The 25,184-nt window shown below is 50.2% G+C and overlaps 1 protein-coding gene across 1 annotated transcript; it reads left to right on the top strand.

Moving 5' to 3' along the window:
* Nucleotides 1-15,887: 15,887 nt before the first annotated feature.
* Nucleotides 15,888-16,562, top strand: LOC131835394 (large ribosomal subunit protein mL42-like). The gene has a single exon (XM_059179713.1). The coding sequence runs from the start codon at nt 16,018-16,020 to the stop codon at nt 16,444-16,446; it is 429 nt and encodes a 142-aa protein (XP_059035696.1). The 5' UTR covers nt 15,888-16,017; the 3' UTR covers nt 16,447-16,562.
* Nucleotides 16,563-25,184: the final 8,622 nt, after the last annotated feature.

Here is a 25,184-nt window from a genome sequence, read left to right as displayed (position 1 = left end):
ACTGGCCTCAAGCAAACTCCCAACCAATGTTTGGGTCTTTCCAACCATGCCTCTGGGTGCTCTGCAGTCCTGTGTCCCGAGACCCAACACATAGAGCTTTGTCTCTTTTTGAGCCAAATCCACAATGCTTCTGCCTGCCTTCTCCAGATGGGTGGACTCAGTTATAACCACCACTGTATTACTAAATGCTCATTATCTTGCAGACTGTCCCTGGGAGTTTCACACACGCCATTTCTAATCCTTCCGGCACCCCTAACAGTGTGGATTCTGCATCTCCAGGTTAGGGACGCAGATTCAGAGCTCAGAACGTTGAAGGTGTGCACAGATTCTCAAAGCCAGGAAGTGGCAAAACCAGAATAGGAAACCAGGTCTGGCCGTATCCCAGGGCTATCCTCATGGTCACACCCAATGTGCCACCTCTTCCCGTCCTTCCTGGTTTCCTTTCTACCTCTCCCTCTTCATCGGTGGCCAAAGGATGATCCAAAGACTAATAAAGTCTGTCCGAGGTGCCCTTCTTCCCTGGTTCCTGGCAAGCCGCCATCACCGCCACCCCTCCAGCCCCCCCGGCCAGCTGCTGACAATCTCCCTGGTATCATGACAACGAGAGGCTGTCAGTTTTCCGCTGCAATAGAGTCCTTTTCGGCTCTGCACTAAGAGTCCATTAAGGATGCCCTCTCCTCTAAAGTGTGGCGTCCCTAGGTTAAATTCTTTATAAGCAGATGTTTATTTTTAGAGAGCCACTGTATGGGCTATTACTGAATGCTTAAGCAGTTTTTTAAGACAAGGGTCACCAAAGGCTCCCACTGTAGAAAAACCTCCACATAATACTGCCTGCTGAACAACACAGCCAAGGGAAGACAGAGGGAGAGAAAAAAGGGAGTCTTTTATTTTAAAAAGGAGGAATTTGAGAAGGGGGGTACTCTGAAAGCATTTGTATTGAAAGAAGCGGACTTGCATGTTTCCATTCAATGTGAAAATGGAGCCAATAAAGTGTATTTTTCCAGGTATTTTGAGTGACAGTGACAACACCCATGAGGGTGCAGAAGGTGGGCTGGGACACATGGTGTCGTGCTGCCAGCGGTTAATGTGTCACAGCTAATGTGAGTGCCACACTTCATGTGCCTTGTCTCTATGTCACGCAGTTACCGGGGGAAGACATCACCAATCAGGCAATGTGTGGGTGCTGTGGGGTTCCCTTCTGCTCTGGACATGGGAGTTTTTGTGGGATGTTGCTAAGGGTAAGAGTGGGTTTGCCCCCACACAATGGTGTCAAGCCAGGTCTGATCGTAGCAACAACCGTTTAAGAAGGATAGCGAGAGAGCTAAGAGTTCCCAGTGTGGCCAGTTCCTAAGGAGAGCATATACTGCCATGTGCTGGTAGTACCCAGCGCAGCGACAGAGGAAGCGGGTATGATTACTCCCCATTGACAATAGAAGCTAACTCGGAGAGGCTAAGCAACTTGCTTGTGGTAGAGACTGCTGTGTGTCCGTCCATCAAAACCCATCTCCTTTCCTCAGGGCCATGCAGGTGGACTAGATGTTCCATCTTCTAGTTAGGTGTGGCCTCGGGACTGAGTTCTGGCCAAGAGAATGTGGGCAAAAGGAAGGGGCGCCAGTGCCAAGCCTGGCCCAGAGCAACCTCCCATGTGCCCTTTCAAACTTGCACCATCCACTGCTGAGTGAGGAGAGCATTCCATGGCGGTGGGGACACAGGATGGAAGGACCCACTGAGCACAGGGCAAGCTGCCAGGCCAGTCAGTGGCGTGAGTGAGGAATAAGCATATGGAGACTGAACCACTAGTAACTCTGGGTTCATCTAGCATGGAAGCCACCGTGGTGGAGGACCCTACAATCCCACCACCTCCTGACCCTGAGAAAACCCAGAGAACTGCAGTTGCTCCCTTTGTCCCTGCCCCACAGCGTGACACTGTGATGAACAGTCAGTCAGCGTTCAGCCACTTTCTATTCCATTCCAGGCTCTGCTGGCTGCTGGGGTCACGGGCGTGTGGTCACGGACATCCAACCATGAATGGATGGATGGATGAATAAATGCCTGTCCCCGTCTCAGCCCGTAGCAGTACTCCATTATGGTCTCTCTCTTGCTGCATTTTGGAGCACATCTACAAGGCGAGAAGCACAGGGCAAAGCAGAGGAAAGGGAAAATGTGGCGGCAACTCTCAAGGGGTTCCCGGAGCAGTGGGAACGTAGTTGGGGGTGGTGGAGTCCCAGAGACACTGAGGACGGAGTCCCTAGTTGGCTTTGGGAATTTAGAGAAAGGCTATCACAGAAGACGGTGGTTGAGCTGAGGCTTGATGGATGAGTAAGGGAGAGCCCTGTGGTTAAAGCAGCATGAGAGGAGTCCAGGAAGAGGGGTCAGCATAAGCAGACATGGCATCACAAGAAAGAAAACCATGAAGGAGGGAATCTGAGATCTTCGATGTGACCAGAGCCTGAAGTGCAGGGAGGATTTCTCTGCTCACCAGCATCTCCCTGGTTCAGGCTCTCAGTACCGTGACAGTGGCCTTCTGTCTCCATCCAGATCCCTCCAGACTGCCCTCCACACTGCAACAGACATGTGCTCTCTCAAATCTCAGTTGGGGGGCACCTGGGTGGCTCAGTTGGTTAAGCAACTGTCTTTGGCTCAGGTCATGATCCTGGAGACCAAGGATCGAGTCCGGCATCAGGCTCCCTGCTTCGTGGGGAGTCTGCTTCTCCCTCTGACCTCTCTCTCTTCATGCTTGTGCTCTTTCTTTCTCTCTCATTCTCGCTCTCTCTCAAATAAATAAATAAATAAAATCTTAAAAGAAATGAAAATAAAAATGAAATCTCAGTTGGATCATGTCACCACCCTGCCTAAACTCCATTTTGACTACCTTGAATATTGGTCAACTCTCACCAGTGGTCTACAGAGCCCTTCTGATTTTGCCCCTGCTGACTTCCCTAGTCACAACTGCTACATTCTGCCCTGAACTTGATACTTCAGCCACTCTGAGCCACACCTTGCTGTGCCCCTCATGCTATCATCCACACTGTTCCCTCTGCCTGGAATGGCCTCCCCACCCAACTTCACCACCTCACCAACCCTACCCACTTCCTACAGGATGTCCATAACTGCCCTACCCCACCCCCTCAACAGGCTCAATGTTCCTCTGTGTTCCCTGCACACCCTCTATCATCACCCTTGACTATGGCAAGTGAGTTTGCCTGCTCACTGGTTGCCTCTCAGTATGCAGTGCACAGTGCCTGGCACTCAGAGGGTGCTCAGCTCATGTTTGCTGAACTGATCAGATCGAGAACAGCCAGACCACCTGGCAAGAGCCCAATCACACCCACGACCTTTGGTTACCTGGACTCAGTGATGGTCAACCCAGCTATAAGTTGGCTTTGCTTGGTGTAAGATCAGTCATTGTTTCTTCCTTAGATCCTTCCACTTCTCTGATTTAGGACAGGTTCCCCAGAGGATTCCTGTGAAATAACTGATTACGAAGCTATTCCCAGAGCAGCAGGGAAGTGGGACGGGGAGGGAAGGGGGCCACACAAGGGAGAGGCATCCAGCAAAGTCCCATAGAGGGCAACTGTGGTGCAAACCCTCAGGCACCCTGGCAGGCCTAATTGTTGTCCCGGTGAGGGGCAAGGGCACCGTGGTATTCACACTTTGATTCCCAAGCACTTTGGGTCATTTGTGTACATGAGCCAAGTGGACTTCATTCCGGAGGGTGGTCCGTCCTCCAACAAAAGGACCCACCACTGGCTTTTCAAGTGGGTGTGACAATGGCCGTGATGGCAGAGGGTCCAGGTGGAGCACCAGCAGCTTCTGCTACATTCTCCAAATTCAGGTTTCCCATTTGGGGGTGGGGGGCAAAAAGCAAACAAACAAAAAACCTCCCAAGTCTCTTCTATCTCTAACTTCCTGTCACTCTGCAGCCTCAGGATAATATCCCAGTGCCCAACAGGCTGTCCCCAGGGGCTCAGAGAGACACTGCATCCAGCTAGAAGCAATGACAGCCCTCTTGTGGTCACTAGAAGCCTGGGGAGGAACGCACAGCACAATGATGCTCAATCAGGAGTGCTCGCAATAGAGCAGCATCAACATGGCATGGAAGAGTGAGAAGCCAAGGAGCTCTTCCATCTGTCCTGGTTCTCCTGTCACAGTCTTGCCATCTCTGCCCATCAGAGATGCAGTGCCATGGGACAAATCCCAGCCTGCAACTCAGCACAGGCTATCCTGGGCTGTCATTAGGGGTCATGGGCAGAGTAACACGATTAGATTTTTTCCTACCAGGAAATTCTCAGGAGTTATGGCTGGATGTGCCCTTTTGGAGAAACAAGCCCAGGGAGGGCAGATGGCAAGGCACCTGGAAACAAAAGGGTTTAGGGAGTCCGAAGGACTGGATTTCAGTTCCAGTTTTGCCTTTACCAGCTCTATGACCTTGGGGTAAGGGGCAGAATTCCCTGAGCCTTTTCTCCTCACTGCCAAACCCCACATCATTTTTCTCAAGCTAGTGTAAGAATTAAACTGGATGTCATATGTCATACAGTCTTCACATAGTAGGTTCTTTAAAAACATGTCTGTCTTTTGTTCCTTCATTTTATTGACATCTCCTTGTGCTTGTTTTCTTTCTTATAGATAACACTTGAGAAATATTGGCTGAAAGAATGAATATGTGGATGGACAGATGGACAGATGGATGGATGGACGGATGGTCGGATGATGGATGATGGATCCATGAATGGATGAATGGATGGATAAATGGAAGGATGAATGATGGATGTACAGAGGGATGGACGGATGGATGGATGAAAGAGTCCAGGGTTTGGAATTAGGCAGACCTAGGTTTTAATCCCAACTCTCCTATGTCGTCCTCTTCAGGTTAACCAACCTCACCAAATATCATCTGTACAACAGCCACACTAATTCTGTTTTCCAGAACTGCTGAGAAGAAGAAACTAGACAGTGGATCTAACAGACCAGCGTAAGAAGATGGTACATGGTAGATAATCAGATGCTGCTTCACGTGCGGATGGAGCGACCGGCTGTAATTCTTCAGCCTTCCCTTCCTTCATACCCCAGCCATGGCCTCGTCATGGACCTCCTGCTACCTCTACCTGATGACTTTGGGTTTGGCTGTGTGACTTTCTCTGTCCAATGACATATGGATCATAGGGAGTTAGCCAGCCCCAACCTAAGCCTTAAGAGACCATGTTGTCTTGCGCTTCTGCCAAAGCCTAAGAAGCCCTTCCCCTGGGTAGCTACCATCCCTTCTGCCGGGGCCCAGAATGAACACATGTGGAGCAGAGTCACTCCACCAAGCAGACGTACAGTGAAACAGAGCTGCCAAGGTAAGCCCAGCCAATCTACAGATTTATCAGAATAAGTGATATTTAAAACCACTGAGTTTATGCGTTTTTTGTTAGGCAGCACTTTGTAGCAAAAACTAGCCAATACCTGTTCGACTCATTGGGGCTCTCCCTAGGTTCCCATCTGCTAACACATACACCCAGAACTAGACCCCCACTGTCCTGCGTGCTTCCCCCAAACATCACCAAACCATACTTTGCCTCCTCAGTCTACAAGTTCTGTTCCAAACATCCACATCCTGTAGACACCAGCAGAGTATCCCACTCCCGAAGCAACACTTCAGCAAAAATGCTTTCACGGGAAACAGAATGCAACAGAGGCAAAGGTCCGCTTCTCAGCCTCCAAAAGAATGTTTTGTTGGATATAATGCCTTCGGCAACAGTGCCCACATTCCTAGATCGAGCACTCAGCCTAAGTTAGGGACAGAGGTGTACGTTTCACTGAAGCTGCCCACTTCAATTTTCTCTTTGTCAAAAAGAAAAAAATTAAAAGTGCTTCATGTGTACGCTGAAGTACATCATTACTTTTTGAGTGCTTTATCATCATTACCAAGTGTTCTCGTGCAATCACAGAAGACCTTGACTCCCGCGCATCCCGCTGCCTTCTGCTTTGGGGCTGCTTCCACCGCACACCGTAGGCATTGTTCCGCCAGCGTTCGGATGCCCCGTGTGAAGGAGCTGGAGAGGAAACTCTCCAGGTAAATAGATACACTCTCTGTTTCCACTCAAGGCTTTGAGCCATTCCTAACCCCCGGTGATGCCAGATAAATCGACTTTGTTCAAAAGGAAGGGTTTTCTTTGGGGACCTCCACTTATCTCAGTAGACAGTGGGGAGATGCAAAGAGAAGGGGGTTAATGCTGGGCGAATTTGAGATGGTTCAGAGGTCTGTCTGGTTGTGTGTGTGGAAACCGGATGGTGGGTGTGAAGGTTGTCTGAATTTAATTGAATTTCTCTAATCCCTAAGGCACTTATGCCTCGCAAAGCTACCTAGCACCTACCGGTTGAGACTTAATGGAAAGTACCTAAGAGCCCTGTTTGTTGTTTCGGAATGTGGTCTCACCGGGCATCCCCCTGCGACATGGATCTTGCCCTACCTGCTCCAGCACTCAAGCCTCTCACTGAGCAAACCCAAGCAAAGGGCTCTGGTCCTTCCTTGTTTGCCACGCAGCACACCATCCATTCGGTCGTCTGTGACCGAAGGCCACGGAGGCTAGAGAGGACTGTCAGCTAAAGGTGTGCAGAGTCTGTACACCGGAGCCACCCTGGGGCCCTGACCCGCGACACGGCCTGCTAACAGGAGCCCAGATAATTGGACTTATGTGCACTTTGCACAAAATGGGGAATGCACCCAGAAGCCCTTGCTGTTCCTTACCCCTACACTTCAGTCTCCTCTCCCAGGACACCTTCCTGACTGACTCTTCCCAGCCCCCGCTTCCATGTACCCAAGAACCTTCCCGGATGGGGAGTCACTGCCCCGAGCATCTTCTTACACACACACACACACACACACACACACACACACGCACGCACACACGCACATACTCTCACCTGACTCTTGCCGCCGTAGTCCTGTAGGTGGAACCTCTGACTGTTCCCACCTTGCAAATAGGGAAACTGACACTGTGGGCTTACACAGTGTGACCAAGGCCACAGTTACTAAGAAGTCACCAGGAATCCACCCAGACCTGTGCAGCCCCCCCAGCCCCGCCACAGGAAGGTCCCAGTCACCCCACTTCACAGACACAGAACCAGTGGCTGCAGAAGTAAAGATGGTTGCCTGAGGCCACCCCGCCAGGGAGTCATGGAATGCCCCCCCCCCATCATTTACAGTGGCCCCTTGCAGTGTCTGACCCCTCCCCTCTACTGGGGGCGGCTGGAGGACAGGGTTGATTTCCTACCTGCTCCTAGTTCCCAGGGCTCCGTGCGGGACTGGCCCAGGGCAGGTGCAGCAGCAGGTGGGAATTGAATAAACACCCGAGCCAGTCCAGGGCCAGGAGACAGTCTCACCGCCATGGTTTGTGCACTGCATGCTCTGACTTGGGGGACAGGGGAAGAAAGACTATGAGGGCCCTGCCCATGACAACCAGCCCTCATCCTCCAGGGAAATTGTAGGGCTTGAAGGCTCGAGTTTACATCCTGCCTCTGTCCTGGTGAGATGCACATACGCTGCCAAGAAACCCCAAGAGACGGGCAATAACACGACCCGCACGGTAACTCTGTCTTCCCTTGGCCTAGAGCCTTCCTTTGGCCCAGGATGACCCGCCAAGCCTCCTCAAGCCCAGAAAGGCAAAACCAAGGGCTTAGACTTGCACCCTGAATGCAAGGATGGTTTGCTTGTTGCAGGGACCTGCCAGTCTTGTTTGCAGCAGAGACAGCTCCTCTGTGACCAAGAGGGGCAGGACGGGAAGGGGGGCGTGTCAGAGGGAAGGCCACTGCTACTGGGGTCCAAGCAAGGGATGGTGAAGCTCTGCTAGGCTTGCCGTGGGGGCTCTTCCGGTGTTGACTTGACAGACCTGCTAACTGGTCGACCATAGAGCCTGCAGGAGAGAAGATTCAAAGCCGCCTCTCAGGCTTCTGCCCATGGAGAGTGAGACAACTTACAGTGTTGATGGGGCCGGGGAAGAGCATGGGGATAAAACAGATGCGTTCTGTGGGGCACCTGTCCGAGGGCTCTAGAGCTCCCCGTGGGGTGACTGTCAGGAGAGGGTGGTATCGGGTTTCTTTAGACGGTAGCCGACAGGCTGGAAATATAAAATTTGGGGTTGTGAATGTACAAGCGGTACAGTAAAGGTTATGCAAAGAGCGGGGGGTGGCAGGGAAGGACACCAGCCTGTTGCCGAGAAGGACAGTTAGAGAGGTCGGAGGAAATCACGGAGAGATCACTGTAAAGCCAAAGAAGGAAAGAATTCAATAGGATGAGGGTTAATAGGGCGCCAGGGCCCAGAAAGTTCCAGAGAAGAACCAGAGAGTGTTTCCTGCACTCACGGGCCGGCCGGGGCGGGGGATGTGAACGCTCACGGCGTCTGGTGCAAGTACAAGGCGACCGTATGGCCGTTTCCCGCCTCCCCATTACACGTCATCAGGAGCGAGCCTGACCCTGAACTCGGACAGATTCGCGGGGCTTTTCTGCTCATTCTTGGCAACATCCTGTCCGAGGACCACTTGGGAATCACCGAGGCAATTATGGTTACCAGAATGTCGGAACAAGAAAGGGACCCACGCTCCATTCGCGGGTCAGACGGTGTCCTTCCTGGGTAGGCCCTGCCCAGACGGGTGCTCTGTGGTGGGGAGGGGACACGGGGGACCCCTCCCGCTAGTCCCCCACCTGCCTGCTCCTTCAGGCGGTCACCTTTCCGAGGCATAACCTCTGCCCAGAGCCTTCCTTGTTTCACACCCTGACTCCGTCTTTCATATTCTAGTCCTGCCTGAGGATCCTCAGAACCAGTGAACTGGTTTTTGCGTTGAACAATCCCAGCCCCTCGGGGGAAACTGAGGCAGAAAGTATGCCATGTTGGCACGGCATTAGAAAACCACCCTGACCTCAGGGAAAGTGGGCTCGGGGTGGGCTGTGAGCAAGAGATGGCAAGCAGGAAGGCAGACAGGCGGGGTTTGTTCAAGGTGATGCGGGAACAGAGGCAGCGCCCTGAGTAGGCGTCAAGCCCCTGCCGGTGCGGGGAAACTGCTAAGCTACGTGGGAGACGGAGAGACACCCCACTGAGTCCGTGCGGGGTGACGCCAAAAGCACACCTTCCCCAAATAGCTTCTTTGTGCTCTGATGAGTATCTACGAAGCTGTCCTCCACGTTCAAGGAGAAAGAAACTTAACTGCTTTTAAGAATGGGAAACCAAAGACAATTTAAAAGGGGAGGAGGACCCATCCTCAGAAGCATTTCTCACCCTGACAAAAGAGAAATAACAAAGAGTGTGTTTCTCCTTATGTTTCCAGAGGGACCGTCTCTATGCTGGTGGAGAAGGAAGTCATAAAAGATACGGAGCAAACGCAGTAACTGGATATTTCAGAGCATGGGAGGCTTATTCTTTGGGGGCAGGAAAACCCACAGTGGGACACTTTAGGCAGCCTACTTAATTTTGAAAGAAAAACAAAATTATTTTCAGTTTCAGTGGCAGCGCCATCACGGGCCTCTACCGCGGCCTCGGCGAGGAAATCTGTTGCCATGGCAACCTCAGGTTGCATCATTAAGAATTTTTTAAATGTTGAGAGGTGGGAGGCAGGGTTTTATATTTTTATTTATTTATTTTGAAGATTTTACTTATTTATTTAACAGAGAGAGAGAGACAGTGAGAGAGGGAACACAAGCAGGGGGAGGGGGAGGGGGAGAAGCAGGCTCCCCGCTGAGCAGGGAGCCCGATGCGGGGCCCGATCCCAGGACCCTGAGATCATGACCTGAGCTGAAGGCAGAGGCTGAACCATCTGAGCTCACCACCCAGGCGCCGCGGGGAGGCAGGGTTTTAAACACTGGAGGAAGAAGAAGAGAGGGAGGGAGAGAAGTCGGGAGGTGACCGAGGCTTGAGAAGGGAAAGAAGAAATCCTGGGGCGAGTGGAAGTCTAGGCAGAGGGAGGAAATTCAGCAGCGGGGCCTCCTTTCAGTCAGTGGACCAGGGGATGGTTCATCGTCTCTCCCAGAATCCCCAGAGGAAGTGGCATCTTGCCCCGACTTGGGTTCCTCTTTGTTTCATGTCCTAATTTGATCATTTTTTTTTTCTCTCATCCATTACAAGGAAAAAAATTAGAAAGATGAAAAGGATTCCAAGAAGCAGGCTTCACTGGTTTTGTTTTGTTCTGTAAAAGTCCTGAATGGAACATTGTATTTCGAGTTCTTTTCCTAATGCTCTTCAATGGTTTGGTCCTGAACTTTCCCATCAGACAAGATGTAAAAATAAAACTGTGCTTCACGTTCAACTTCTTCAAGGTATGGCTCTAGCTCTCCACTCACATGGAAAACAATAATGGGTGTTATCAGATAGAATTACAGTTCTCTCCAAAGAAGCATTTTTATTCAAAGACTCGTGGAGGAGAGATGATGCTCTCACTCAATCACTACAACACGATCTCTTCTTGAGAAATGTGAGTTTTGTTTTTCTTTTACCTGTGTCTTCATGTGGCAGAGGGAGAAGGTAATTCAGGGGTTCGTCCAGGTCCCTCGTGACCTGGGAAATATCTGGAAAAAGTCCACCTTCAGCTCTGAAGTACCCTGATGGTTAGCTGACTGGGACATGCGCTCTACTTTGTGGCCCTCCTTGTTTAGGTCCCCAGCAGTCGGTTCTTTATGACGTAGGTCCCCATGTAGACCTTTATCTGCACCTGCTACAGGTCCTAGCACTTCAAGAGAGGGCTCACCCCACCCACAGAGGTTCCAGTGGCGAGGGTTCCTGCTCATCCCACGGAAAGGCAGGCATGCCAGTGAAGACAGCTGTGCTTTGTGATGGCAAAGGGGCTTGGAGACAGAATACATCAAGACAGTTTTTGCAAGGGAATGGCTCTGGGTCCCCCCTTTAACTCTGCTCCCACTGGAGAAGATGGTACCACCTTTGGTGGCCTCCGGTTCAAGCAAATCCTCCACACAGTCCCCAAGCCTGTTTCCTCACGTGGAAAATGGAATCTTGATGACAGTTGCTGCTCACCTTGGAAAGTGGGGAGGCAGGGCGGATCCAGTAGGTGAGGTACAGGGAAGCCCCTGCGTGGGCCATGAAGGGTTCGAGGGTGGCAGGTGTCCTTCTACAGGGGACTGACCCCAGGCTCCAGGCTCCAGGCTCCAGGCTCCGTCCTGCCACAAGGTTAAGGCAGTTACACAGATGAGTCATAAGGACCCACCTCCTGCCTGTTTCTCAGGACTTTTGAGTCTGCCTTCTTGGCTCTGCGTTGGCTGAGATGGATGAGAAGCTGAGCACACCACACTGTAGGAAACACATTGCTCAAGGGAGCATCTCCTCTGGGGAAGCAGCAACCCCAAGACATCAGCCTCCTTAATCTAAGGGGTGACAGGAGTGTGAGCCAGTGGGCCGGGGCCCTGCACGGGGCTGAGCAGGCCTCCCATCACTCCAACTTGGCTACTCCACACGTCACTGACCCACAAGGCTGCCCTCCAAGTTTCCTCCGATGCCACCAAGCCCGGGAGACCTGCCAGCTTCTCTCAGGGACCACTCCTCTCCCAGAATAAGAATGTCTCCAGGCAAGGCAACTCTTATTTCCCCCTGTTGTGCAAATGGCTATGTGGTAACAGAGCCCTGACCTTGGCCTTGTGGTTCTTGGATAGACCCAAGTCCCAAATACTTGTACATTGTTCTTTCTCTCATGCCTCCAGTTAACAGTCAAAAACATTTATGTAACACCTTCGCTAGACATCTGGCTAAGCCAGGGGGACAGCAAAGTGTAGCTCATGGACCAAATCCAGTTCAGTGCCTGCTGTTGTAAATAAAGTTTTATTAGAACACGGTTATGTTCGTGTATTTACATATTGGCTATGGTGCTTTCACCATTCAGTGGCAGAATTGATAGTTGCAACAGAGATCCCATGGTTCATAAAGCCTGAAACATTGAGGATATTTCCAGAAAAGGATTTGCCGATTCTTGGCTAGACACTTGGCAGGATGGGGAGGGCCCCAATAATGGAGGTAGGAAGGTCAAGCTGAGGTCCTGCTCACCCAAAAGCTTCCAGCCAAGTGGAGGCAACTGGTTGCGCGCTCTCTTACTCTACTACAGGGCAGGCTGTCTTGGGAGGGGTTCTGAGAAGGTGCTGAGGGATCTCAAAGGCAAGAGGCCCCTGCTCAGGGGGACTCAAGGAGCTGTCTGAAGGCTGCTCTTTGTAAGGTGGGTTTGGCTGGACCATACACATGTGAGGAGGCGAGGGAAGCTCCATAGGGTGGGAGCTGCCTGGGCAAAGGCATCAGCACGGGAACAGAGCTGTGCATGCAGGAAGTGCTGGGGTCGGGTATGAAGGCAAGATGCTGGATGACGTCCATCCAGAGACACGGATGGAATGAGAGCTTTGAGCAGGATCCCGGCGGACCTGGAAGGCCAGTCTATGGAGTTTGGAGTTTACTCTCTAGACACAGAAAGTTTTTCAAAGTTTTTGAGCTGGGGAATAGACAGGGAAGCTGTGCTTTGGGACCATTAAAAAGGCAGTCAGGTATAGTATAGACTAGAGATTGATATTTCCAAGAGAAATTAAGCCTTAAGATTTATTCTTCCTCACCTAGACAAAACGAAGTAACGTATAAGAAGGATTTTGTTAGCTATCAAATGTATGGGATTATTACGATTATTTATTGTAACAATAATGCTAACCCAGGTAAGATTTAGACCTTTCTGCTCAGATTCATTTCCATGTTTCAATCACTTTAACAATTTCCCCATCCTGGGTTGTATTTTGACTTCCCCAGACTGTAATCAGAGCCCACATGACATTGGGCGTGGCGTGATTAAGCAGTAACGTCTAAGTTTTTGCACCCACGGCAGTTATTTTCGGTGTGATACAGAACAGGTCATGGCATCATAATGTCACACAGCAGAGGATCAAAGTCTGCCCAGGACAGAATATATCCCACCAACGGGTATCCAGACACAGCATTCCCATGGCCTTGGCCCCGCAGGGTGCTGACTCTACTGTGCTGAGATCACTGGCAGAGGGCTAAGTCAGAGGGATCAAGGGCTGCCTGCAGCTCCTGCCCGCAGGAGGACGGCATGAACCGATGGAGGCTGGATGTGGGAGCTCTCACCACCCGAGGAGGGAACAAGGGGCCATAAAGAATGAATCCACTGAAATCAGTGGATTTGATGAATCAACATTTCATACCTGGTATGACTATAACTCGTAAAATGGTGTGATTGGAACTTTGTCTTAAAAAGTGCAAGTAAAAATTAGGGTGCCTGGGAGGCTCAGGCAGTTAAGTGTCCAACACTTGATTTCAGTTCAGGTCATGAGATTAAGCCCTGCATTGGGCTCCACGCTCAGTATGGAATCTGCTTGAGATACTCTCTTTCCCTCTGCCACTTCCTCTGCTCTCTCTCTCTCTAAAATAAATAAAATCTTTTAAAAAGTGCAAGCAAAAATGACAAAATCATGTTTATTTTCCTTGTAGTTAAAACTTGGGCTGTAATGAGCAGCTACGTGAATTCTTAGAACAAATAAGCAGTACACTGGTGAAGGGCCATGGTTTTCCCAACAAAATTATAAGACCACATTTACAACAACCTTTCATTTCAAGTTTGACTTCCCAGGGTATTAATAAAGAAGTCCTTTTTTAATAAATTCAAAATTTTAATCAATTTTCCGAAGGGCTTTGCTTTATCCATTGATATGACATCATTCAAAACATCTATCACATCATCAGCCATGACGGCGATCAAGTGTAACTCTTCGAAGACCTCCAGGTCTTCTTTGTCAGCGGGGTCTGCAAAGACTTCAAGCAGTTCCCTAGTGTCACCTGCACTGACATCAAATCTTGCACTTTGGGCAAGACTTACACCTTTATTTTGCAACTGGTTTGCCACTGTGTTCATCCCACACCCAACAGATAAGACATTGACATGGTGAGTAGAAGATAGGTCAGTGTTGAGACAGGATCACGACCTCCACCCAAGGGTGGGGGAATAGAAAGCCTGGGGTCTCCAGAGACTCAACTGGGCTGCAGAACTGCCCACCAGTCCTTCCCACAGTCCCGATCAGCTCCTGGTGCTTTCCCAGGGCCAGCTGCACTCTACACTCTTCGGACACCTGGCCCTACTGCCGGAGGGATGACCACCCAATCCTCTATAGGGAAAGCAGGAGGTCATGGGGAGGAACATTCTCTGCCTCTCAACCCCACAACTACAGGCTTAGGTGTGTCTACAAGAGCTCTCACCTATTTTCCCCAGGGAAGGCTCCTTCTTCAGTTTAATCTCCCCAAGTCTTTTGCATTTAAACCCTTCCCACTGGGGCCTTAAAGAGACATGTCATTTGCTCACAGATCTTCCTTCCCATCCTCCCTTACCATTACATCCTGTAAGTTGAGCCAATCCCACCGACTATGGGCCTGACCATGAGATAGACAATAACTACAACCAAGGACCATGTGATGGTTCCCAGTGGGAGCTTCAAGGGGCATGGCTGACCCTGAGGCTCTTGTGTCACCACCTCAGCCATGGAAAAGCTTCTCCCAGGAGGTCATTGTGTCCTCAGCCTGGGCCCTGGGATGGCAGACTCTGGAGCAAATCTGGATGGAAGCCCGGTCTGGCCCAGATGAGCCACAGCCGACCCAAAGACCAGTAAGAGGGAAATAAATCATTATTTAGGAAACCACTGAGATATGAGGGTTGTCAGCTCCATATTATTATTGCTACAAAACCCAATACAGCCTCTTCTTCCCCCCACAACCTATAAGTAGAGATGAATATCTATAATTTTTGTCTTAACAAAATTCTATGGTGCACATGATGGGGGAGTAGTCAATTCTGCCAAAGAATAGGAAGGGAGATCAGGGTTAGTCTGGATTTGGGGAGAGGGAGAGGAGCTGGTTTTTATTCTCTGCCCCCAAGAAACAGTCTCCCATGGGGATGAGGGTGGGTTCTGGAGGCAGTTCACCTAGATCAGGGTCCCAGCTCTACTACCTTGGGTAAGTTGCCAACCCTTCTGTTGACCTGTGGAACTCAGATGGCATGGTCTATGACATGAAAATGCTGGTAATGACAGCATCTCTTCTCCAAGCCGGTGGGAAGAAGGAACTGAGTTAATACATGACTCGTAAGAGTCCTCCCTGGCCCAGAATGCACATTCAATCAAGGGATTGCTTTTATTCTGCATCTCTTCCCCCACTGGCTGGGCTCCAGCCTGCATCACAGCCACCTCTGTTGCCCCTGGGCCAAACATACAGCCTGCTACATAGCAGGTGCTTTCTGAAAGCCTCTCAGAATACACACAGCTCCCGGCCACTTTGCAGACTCCCCAAAGCCCAACACAAGCAAAGGAGTCTGAGCTTCTGGGGCAGCTTCCGAGGACTCAAAACACACTAACTCCCCCCGCTCGGCCCTCAGGGTTCACTCCTCCACACTCTCCCTTCTCTGGCATGCCCTAAGGCCCTCATGCCCTCATGTTCTTGTGTCCTTGGCTGGTAAACCTCGCCCAGACGTCAGCCCTGCAGCCCTCAGAGGCAAGGTAATGCGAAAACAGACTCTACCACCACCAGGATGCTGGGGGGGTTGGGGGATGGCACCCTGGCTGGACAGCCACTTCCAGATAGTCCGGAAAGGGAGCAGAAAACTTGGCTGAGCAGCTGGCCACGTACGCCTCAGCTGGTTATGAGAAAGCCGAGTGGCATTTTTCATACATCTGAGCTAAGAACCTGAGCTCCATGCCAATTACCCAATTGTAGCAAATGTCTTGTCCTGGCCCCACCTTCCTGGGATACATTTAGGTCCTAACCCAGAGCTAGATCCTTATTCCATCTGTCCCTGAATGCTGGTTCCCAAGTGTCCCCCATCCCCAACCAAGCACTCCCGCTCTGCACAAATTGGAAAGGTGCATTGCAGTGCAGGTAAAATGGCGGGCTCGTGGTGAGCGGCTGTCAGGAATGAAAATAGGTATATACCTTGAAGAAGATTTTAAAATCGGTTTCTCTTCAAATCATCTTCTTTCATACCACCCGATAAGGATCTTGATTCACCATGGTGTTAGCAGCAATAAAATGGGTGATATCAAATAGAACTCTCTGGAAACATTTATTTCCAATTCAAAACGGAGCTTTATATTGTGTTTGTCATAAATCTACATATTCTCCTCTACCAGATGACTATAATTGCAAAGTAGAGCTTGCTTTGACATCTGATGGCAGGACAATAGTGTGCTACCACCCTTCTGTGGACATTCCATATGAACATACACAACCTATCCCTCGGCCAGATCCTCTGCATAATAATGAAGAAACACATGACCAAGTGCTGAAAACCAGATTAGAAGGAAAAAATGAGCACTTGGAGCAAGGACCCATGATAGAACAACTTAGCAAAATGTTCTTTACTACTAAGCACCGTTGGTATCCTCGTGGACAGTATCATAGACGTCGTAGGAAACTGGATCCTCCAAAAGACAGATGATACTGAGGTTTTCAGGAATCAAAAAGATGTTATCTTGTGTCTCATTTGCCTTTTGAGAAAATGCATTGAGTATATTCACTAAAGTGTTATATAGCAAAATAATAATAAAATGTGGTCATATATTAAAAAAAAAAAAAAAACCTACTTTTCAAGTCCCTGTGGGTTGGCCTCGGCCATGCCCAACTCTTCCGAGAGCACCGGCCGCCTCAGCTGTCAGGAGAATGCTCAGGCCAAGCCTGGGCCCTGGGGGGCGTAGCCTGGAGAGTCAACCCTTCTGCACCTGCCAACATCCCGGTCCTTGGCACGGCTGCAGGTACCCCCGTCCGGGCCTCTGCTCTTTCTGCTTGGTCTTTTCTCCAGGCTGGGGCCCAGAGCAAATGTCAAGGGTAAGGACTCCCTGCCCCCACCCGCTGTCTGCCCAGGGGACAGGTGCCTACATAGCTCCTACCCAGGGTCGCCTCCCCTTTATTCCTCCCCCTCCTCCAGGCAGGTCTTCCCAGTCCAACAGTGTGTCCTCCCTCCAGGGGGCTGCACCATCTCTCATGGGAGGAGGGCTTTGCTTCCACAACACACCACTGAGGAAATATGGCCGCCGGACATGTGGCCAGAACATGCAAAAATTAGAGAGTCAGACAAGGGCTTCTGGTTCTGTGGGGAAGAAAGATCAGGAAGGACGGAAGAAGTGATCAAATGAACACCATCATGGCACTACTCTTCTTTCTCTAGAGCTTCCGTGACATCCTTGGGGACCCCCAAAGTGGGAACAAAATATTCAAGTATGACTCTAAACCAGGGGTCCTCTACCTCAGGGTTATGAACACTTTGGATCAAGGAATGCTCCTTGGTGGGGGCCGCCTGTGCCCTGCAGGGTCTGGGCCAGCGTCCCTGCCCTCCACCAGCCGGACACCAGTAGTTCCCCTCAAACTGTGGCCACCCAAGTGGAGTCCATGTGTTGCCCAATGTCTCCTGGGGGGCAAAATCAGCGCCCATCCCTGTCCCGAGCCACAGCTCTACCGCAATAAGATGAAACATTGTTGAAGGAATATACAAATTCAATTTGGGACGCACGCTCCCATCAAAATATAAGGTGAGCCACAAATACAATCCACAGTTCTAATTTTAAATTTTCTAGGAGTGACATTTTAAAAAGAAAAAAAAAAAGGTAAAATTGGTTTCAATCACATGTTTGATTAAGTCCAATATATCCAAAATATTATTTCAACCTGGAATAATATTAAAAACGACTGCTGTGATACCCCACATTTTTTGTACTGGGTCTTTGGAAGACCAGTGTGGATTTTTCCACTCATAGCACATCTCCAGGTGGACTCACCACATTTAAAACACTCAGCAGCCACATGAGTTGGTGGCCACTGTTCGGCCGGCGTGGGCTGGGAATGGGAGGCAGAGTTTTGATGTGACCATAGCCTCAAGGTCCAGCTCAACGGAGAGGCGACCTGAGCAAGTGACTCTCCAGGCCCTAGTTCCTTCCCTGCAAAATGAGGCAAGGATGCCTCTTTGGGGGCTGGTCCCCTGCAGGCCTGTGGGGAGGAGGGGGTGCTCGCAGGGCGAGGGGCTCATCACAGGGCATCCGGAGTGGTCCCACCGCCCGAGTCGCTCTCAGACCCTGGAGACGGTACCTCCCTGAAGGTCTCAGGCTCACAAATCCCCCTTCCAGGACACAGGGTTCATCTAGGGCACATGTTCCCACCTTGCATTTGTTAATAAAAGTGCTTTTCCTAGAATGCCACCAAAAGCAGGGAGTGGGGAGCAATAGCACATGTTTGGCATCTCCGATATTAATAGCACCGAGTGCCACACGCTATGACAGTGATGAAAGTGGGTCTGGACGTGGAGCCCCCTCTCTTCTGGGAGGCAACGCTCCCCCTTGCAAACAGAAAATAAACACAGCCCTGCTGAAGCACAAATGCCAATAAGTGTGAAATTTTGATTAAATAATAGATATGTGTTCAGAAGCACTTCTTTATAGTATGTGATTAAGAAAGATAACTAGACATTCTTACAGCCCTAATGATAGTAATTACCACAACACATAAAGTGCAGAATATGACACCAGAAAGGCCATTATTAACCTTTTCCAGGGTTATTTTTTGGGTGTATTTTTGACACCGTGGACACCGGCACTCAGAAACTAAATAAACCCAGAGCTGAGGTAATTACCCTCAGTTATTGCCCTGATCTATCACGGGATTGGGATAAGGGGCGAAGAGGGGAGAGAGAGAAGAGACAGTGTTCAGGGGGCATAAAAAGTCTTTTATACAAAACAGATGCTTGTTTAATATCGAACATCTGGCCAGTCTTATAAAGATTTGTATTAACATTTCTGCAACTGTCAGTAATTCAGAAAACTGACAGAGCTTCCCTGTTTAAATTTTTGCTATAAATAACAACCTTAGACCCAGGCTTTTTTTTTTTTTTTTTTTTTTTTTTTTTCTGCTTGCATGCAGTTTTTGGTCACTGACATACAAGACCCAACTGTTCAGCACTTTCTGTCCCGCCCTGAGCATGCTGGGGAGGGGCACCTGCTCCAAATTCTCATTCCTTTGCACCTTCTCGGGAGCTCTGAAATGGGGCTGGGCTTCAGGGATGACTGCCACCCCGTTCCCCCCCCACCACCGCTTTCCTCTATACCAAGTGCATCAGTTAGCTTTGGCCGCATAACAACCTGTCCTGAAATTGAGTGGCTTCAAACGGTGACCATTTATTTTGCTTAGGATCCCAGGGTAGGCAACTTAGATAGATTCCACTGGATGTTCCTTTGGTCCCAGCTGGGTTCCCTTGCACATTTGTCATTAGCGTCCAGGTTGGCTCGGGGCTGGTGGGTCTGGGGTGGCCTCCAATGGGACAGCTCACCTCTGCTTCAAGAGCTTGTGTAATCTCCTCCATCGGACCAGCCTGGGAGCACTTACCCGGCAGAGGCAGTGGTCCAGGAGAGCCAGGGCCAGCATGAAGGTACCTAGAGGCTGAAGACAGAAATGGCATGCTGTCATTCCTCTGCTGCTTTGGTTGAAGCAAGTCACGGGCCAGATTCATAGGTTCAAGTGATGGACTCCCCTCCATGAAAGGAAGGTAACATCAAATCGTAAGTTTACAGATGAGGGGACAGTCGTGGCCATTTTTGCAAACAAGATCTCACCCTCCCCAACCCAGCTTCTCACCCACCATCCAAAGACCCTCTGAGTCAGGCAGGGAAGGTATAATCCTCACCACTTCCCAGTCAAGGAACTGTAGGAGGTGAAGTGATTTGCCTAAGATTGCATGGCTACTAAGAGATGCCATGAATCAAAAGCGGAGGCAATAAGATGGTTAGAGCAGGGAAACAGCAGGAAACCTCCCCAAGTGGGCCGCAAGGAAACTCTGGAAGAACAGAGGTCTCCACCACTGGAGCTGCTGCCTGGCTGGGGCAGGGGTTCCGGCCCATAAAGTAGGCAGCCCCTTATGGGACCAATCAGAGCAGCATCAGAAGGTGAACAGATTCTTTTGCTTGTTTGTTTCTTCTGCCATTTCATTCAGCAAAGGAATGAGGTCACTTACAAAAATACGAGCAAATTTAAAAGGACAAAAATAAATAAGAGGGCTGGAGAATAAATGCTTTGGGAGGAATGAGGCCCCAGGAACATCTCGGCTGTTCTCAGTTTAGCGCAGTGGTTTCACCCGGGGCCGGCTGTGCCCCAGAGCAGGCATTTGGAAATGGTAGGAGGTCTTCGTTGGTGGTCACAGTTATGGAGGAGGGCTGGCATTCAGCGGGGGGGCTTTGAATGCTAAACAGGATGCCATACCCTCCCGCCCCCACCAAGAATAGTTCCAGGTAAAACCTCAGAAGCGATCTCACTTTCCTGGGACTGGCCTACGAGGGTACCTACGGAAATGAGACGTAGGGCCAGCAAGCTCTGATGGCAACAAGAGCACACAATATTTGCCTGACTGTGTGGTGTACAAAGTTATATGTGTTTGGTCCTTGATGTCCCACAATAACCTTGTGAGATACAGCAGATCTGATCATATCTTTCTGTTTTACCAACAAAGAACCTGAGACCCAGGGGTTTCCATGGACTCGCTCAGATGTGTTGGTTCAGGTCCTTCGAGGCACAGATGCCAGGAAGGATGAAGGGGAAGAGGGAGTCTTCTGACTATAATGTGGGTTTGAGACCTGGGACAAGAGAAAAGCAAGGGCGGAGGCCAAGAGGAGTTGCTTCAGACCACAGGGCGGCTCTCAAAGCAAGCCCCAGCCAACTGTGGGAGCCCCAGAATGAGGACTGCCCGTAAGAGGCATCCCGGTCAGTCAGGCAGTGATGGTCCATCCCCACCTCCCCACCTCTCGCTGGGAAGAGCCAGGGAAGGTCATGGCCTCTGGGTGAGCACTGCTGAGGACTTGAAGGTGTAGCAGACAGAGACTCTGTCTGCCAATGACCCCGCCCACAGCAGGTTCTCCAGGACAGAGATCTGGGTGGGACGCTTCCGTAGCTACGTCCTGTTAAGAAGTGTCAGTGTCAGGACTGGAGTCCCACCAGGTGTCTCACTGAAATGCAGACGACAAAGAACAAAGAGACAGGTATGAAGCAGGAGGAACTGGAGGGGGTGCCTGAGGCAATCCTTGGGCAGCAGGCTGAGAAGCCAGAGGGGACAGAGATCCTGAAATCAAGTATCAACTGTTTGAACCTATACACTGCTTGGATTCATCCCCCCAAAATCCAACCCAAACTGGAATATGGTGGAAAGTTTGGGCAAGTTGCAGGGTTCCGTGTTCATGTGATCGCCTGATGAGAAGGTCCAATTAGTCAAACTTGGCAGGTGCAGAAGCCACAGTGCCCTATTTAAGGAGGTGACAAGGACACAAATAAATGAAATGAGAGTTTGGAGGCTGAGACTGTTTGCCTTCCAGGGTGGCAGTTTCTGGAGGCTGTCACTGCAAAGAGTCTCCTGCTGACGTCTCCCAGCCGCGTGCCGCATCACGTGGGCATCCTGGCGTTGGAGTTGCTCCATGGGGCTCTTGTGTCACAGGGGCAGGAAGTCAGTGATGAGTCACCCCGAGCCAGAGACACAATTAGATCATGGCAGCTTCAGGGGTTCCTAGGCTTCATCTCATGCCACGCCTCCACTGCCATTTTCCAGATGATGGAAGCAAGGCCCAGACAGAAGAGACTTCCTGGAGACCAGAGCCTCCCAACCTGGACACCACTGACCTTCACAATCAGATGCATCGATGGTGGGAGGGGCCAGGCTAGGGGTTTTCCTGTGCATCACAGGATGTTGAACAGCATTGCTGACGTCCAAGACATCTCCCCAGTCATGACAACCACAAATATCTCCAGAATTTGCCAATTGCTCCCAGCAGGGCAAAACCACATCTGTCCAAGAAACACTGCTCTCAGTCAAGCATCCAATGAGCAGCAGAGAGGAACCCACCACCAGCTCTCCTGCCTTACGAGTCACAGCCCGTTACGTCCAACAGGACACGAAGCCCCCACAGGACAGGGCCGGTGTCTGCCTTGTCATCTCGGATTTGAGAAGAAGACTAGGGACAACTTTTGAGCCTCCCTGAGAGGCCCTGGCCACAGCAGAAAGGCCGACGGGAATCTAAGACCTGACCAGTGTACGATCAGGAAGAACGACCCTTTTTTTCTTAAGTAGATTGATTCTTTTCATCATGAATCATCTCTACATCTCCAGAGAAGTTGGAAAACAGCAGAAAATGAATCAAATGACATGACTCTGCCATGTTTCAGTACATTCCTAAATCTCTGATTTCCTAGAGCTACTGGGGATGCCTCCTAAATCTCTGATTTCCTAGAGCTACTGGGGATGCCTCCGGTCATCAGGGTTTAAGGAAAGAGGTTGGGGAGATCACCCCAAGGAAAGGGGATTCCTTCCTCCAAGGTCACTGGGCTGCGGGAAGGTGCGCTTTGGCCTGAAAGCTCGTGGATTTTTATTATTATTATTATTATTATTATTATTATTATTTGAGAGAGAGACAGTGAGAGAGAGCATGAGAGGGGAGAAGGTCAGAGGGAGAAGCAGGGAGGTCAGAGGGAGAAGCTCCCGTGGAGCTGGGTGCCCGATGTGGGACTTGATCTAGGGACTCTGGGATCATGACCCAAGCTGAAGGCTGTTACCCAACCAACCGAGCCACCCAGGCACCTGCACGTGGACTTTTTTTAGCAGGATGCTGCAGGGTTTGACCTCCCAGGCATACCGGGCCTCCCCGGCCATTGTTCGCAGCAATTGGCAACGTCTCCTGTTGACATCCCATGGCTGATGCCCTTGCAATGTACCCTACCTGATTTTCTCCCTTTTGTTATCACAACAGCATGTAAGATTGCCTTGAGAGGTATTATTTCCCCCATTCCTTAGGCAAAGGAATGGAAGACTTGGAGAGAGAGGACAAACAAAGCAAGAGCTTGGATCTTCTGGCTGCTAGACCATGAGGTAGGTGGGAGCAGCAAGGGTAGCCCTTCCTTGTCCCGTACCTTTTCCGAATCTCAGTTTACCTGTCATTGAAGTGGGAAGATGAGGATACAATGCTGCCTTGTGGAGTTGTTGGATCATCACCTATGAGATAGTATGTGGGAAATGTCTTGCCCAAAAGCCCTTCAAAGTTCATCTGATCCAATCATTTATTCATAAGAATTTGCTATAAATGATACAGGCAACCACAGTTCGGTTCTAGAAAGCCCACAGAGTGAAGTGGTTAAGGGGCAGGTTTTGGAGGCAACTGAGTCCAGACCATCCTGGGGGAGCTTGGGGAATAGCCGTTGACCCTCTCTACTTGCAACACGTTTAAAATGTATCTTGATGTCCTAACACTCACCAGGCACACGGCTTGCCTTCTCTCGCACAAAATGAGGTTGGAATGGGACCCCCTTGTCAAAGATGGACCCCATGTCCTGGAGAGTTTGCTGTGTTCTCAGCAGAAGCCTGTGTTGGATCAGGTACACGCTGAGCCTCCTGTGTCTGTGTGTGGGAGGGCTCCATCAGGCCCCAACTCTAGCTGGTGTCAGTCACAGCACACAGCCTGCACCTGGTGGCCTTCGTGGAGGATCAAAGGGAGGACTCTTCTGGGGGCTGATTCTCTGATCCAAGGGCACCTTAGTACTACCCACCAACACCGCATCAGATTGTCAAGACTCTGTGCTGAGCATATTGTCTTTGCTCTTTATCATGAAGATCCCATTCTACTGAGTGAGGTCCTGAGGTGCTAAAACAGAATACTGGCATTGTCACCTGCTGTTGAAATTCTGTTGCACATTGGGAGGGAAGAGGGATCCCCAAAAAGTCAAAGAGTACACAGGAAAGAGCTCTGAACCTATCTAAAGTCCTCGGGTCCTGTCTCAGCTTCCTTGTTGTGGGATTTTAGGCAAGTCACTCTCAAGTCTGTCCTGTATGGTTGTGCAGGTAGTTCACTGCACAAAGCAGTGATTAGAAGTTGAAATCTGGTCTGTGCTCTGCTTCCCAAGGCATGCACACTAGTAGAAGGCTGTGTCAGCCCAGAGACAGGGCATGTTTTCCTAATTCTTACAAAGACACTAGATGGGCAAGTAGCAGCCTTGATTAATTGTCTTCTTTCTCTTTCTGTGGGCTAGGGGAACATCCAGGGGCCTATTCTTAGAGGAATTACAGAGTCCTCTCCTTCCCACTTACTATTATTTCTCTCCCTTCCCTCCCCTTCAAAGAAAGAAAGAAAGAAGCCTTCAGAGTTACCATTCCACTGAGCTTCCAGAAGGGAAGATGCAGACAGAGTGTGAGCAGAGCCTAGTGATACTTGGGGCATGAATATTGGCAGGACTTGCTGGAATACAGAACATGAGGGACAGGGAGAGGGGACCTAAGGGAGGAGTCCCAGTGTCAGGCTTCAGCTCCTGTGTGGGTGGAGGAGGTAGGCAACTAGAGGTGGAGTTTGGGACGAGAGGTGTGGGTGCTAGTGAAGAATGAGCATATCACAGGCAGGTGTACTTACGGTCATCCAGGAGAAACATTCAGCAGGTACTGCTTGCACAGATTTGAAGATCAGGAAAGGACCTAAAGTAGAGGCCCAGATTAAAGGACCCAGGGCACATCACAGATGAGTCCATCAGGCCTGCCCCCATGACTCTAAGTGCTCTCGAAGAAGGAAGCTGCTTGACAGTAGGGAGGACAGGAATCTGGAGGCACTTGGGCTCCAGCACTTGGGAAGGCTGTGTTTCCAGGTGGGACTTCACGCCCCAAACGTGCATAGAAAGAGATCTGGACCTCTCCAGAGGCAGGAAATGACCACAGAAGCTGAGCTGGGTCAGGTCTGTCTCCCAGGCAGCCCAGCTGTTGGAGAATGAGATCACAGGGATTTGGGTCAAGCTCAGAAAAATGTTCCCGTCTGGGACACCTTCTCTGACATAGGCCTATTTTTAGAAATTCTTTTTAATGAACAGCATGCAAAATGATGGATTCAGCAGAGTCTGTTCCCCATGGACTCGCTCTGCAATACATTTTAAGTGGAGTCGCTGGTGGAAAGCAGTCATGTCCTCTCACAAGGGCTGTTCAGAACACTCGTGCACTGTGGTTTCAGTGACCAATTGCTGGTCATAGTCATAACCATCATACCTTCAGGAATACCTAGAGCACTTCACAGTTTGCAGGATGCATTTGCCCCATCGACTCATTCAATTGTTACAACAGCCCTGTAAGGTGGGATAATTATGCCATTATGTACATGAGGGAATGGAGGCTAAGAGAGACAAAACAGC

This window comes from Mustela lutreola, chromosome 7 (genome assembly GCF_030435805.1).
Source record: "Mustela lutreola isolate mMusLut2 chromosome 7, mMusLut2.pri, whole genome shotgun sequence".
In the NCBI taxonomy this organism is placed as follows: domain Eukaryota; kingdom Metazoa; phylum Chordata; class Mammalia; order Carnivora; family Mustelidae; genus Mustela; species Mustela lutreola.
This window is presented reverse-complemented; position numbering and strand designations above follow the sequence as displayed.

Excerpts from the sequence above, each read along its gene's own strand:
- LOC131835394 (XM_059179713.1), top strand. The coding sequence starts at position 16,018 with ATGGTGTTAGCAGCAATAAAATGGGTGATATCAAATAGAACTCTCTGG.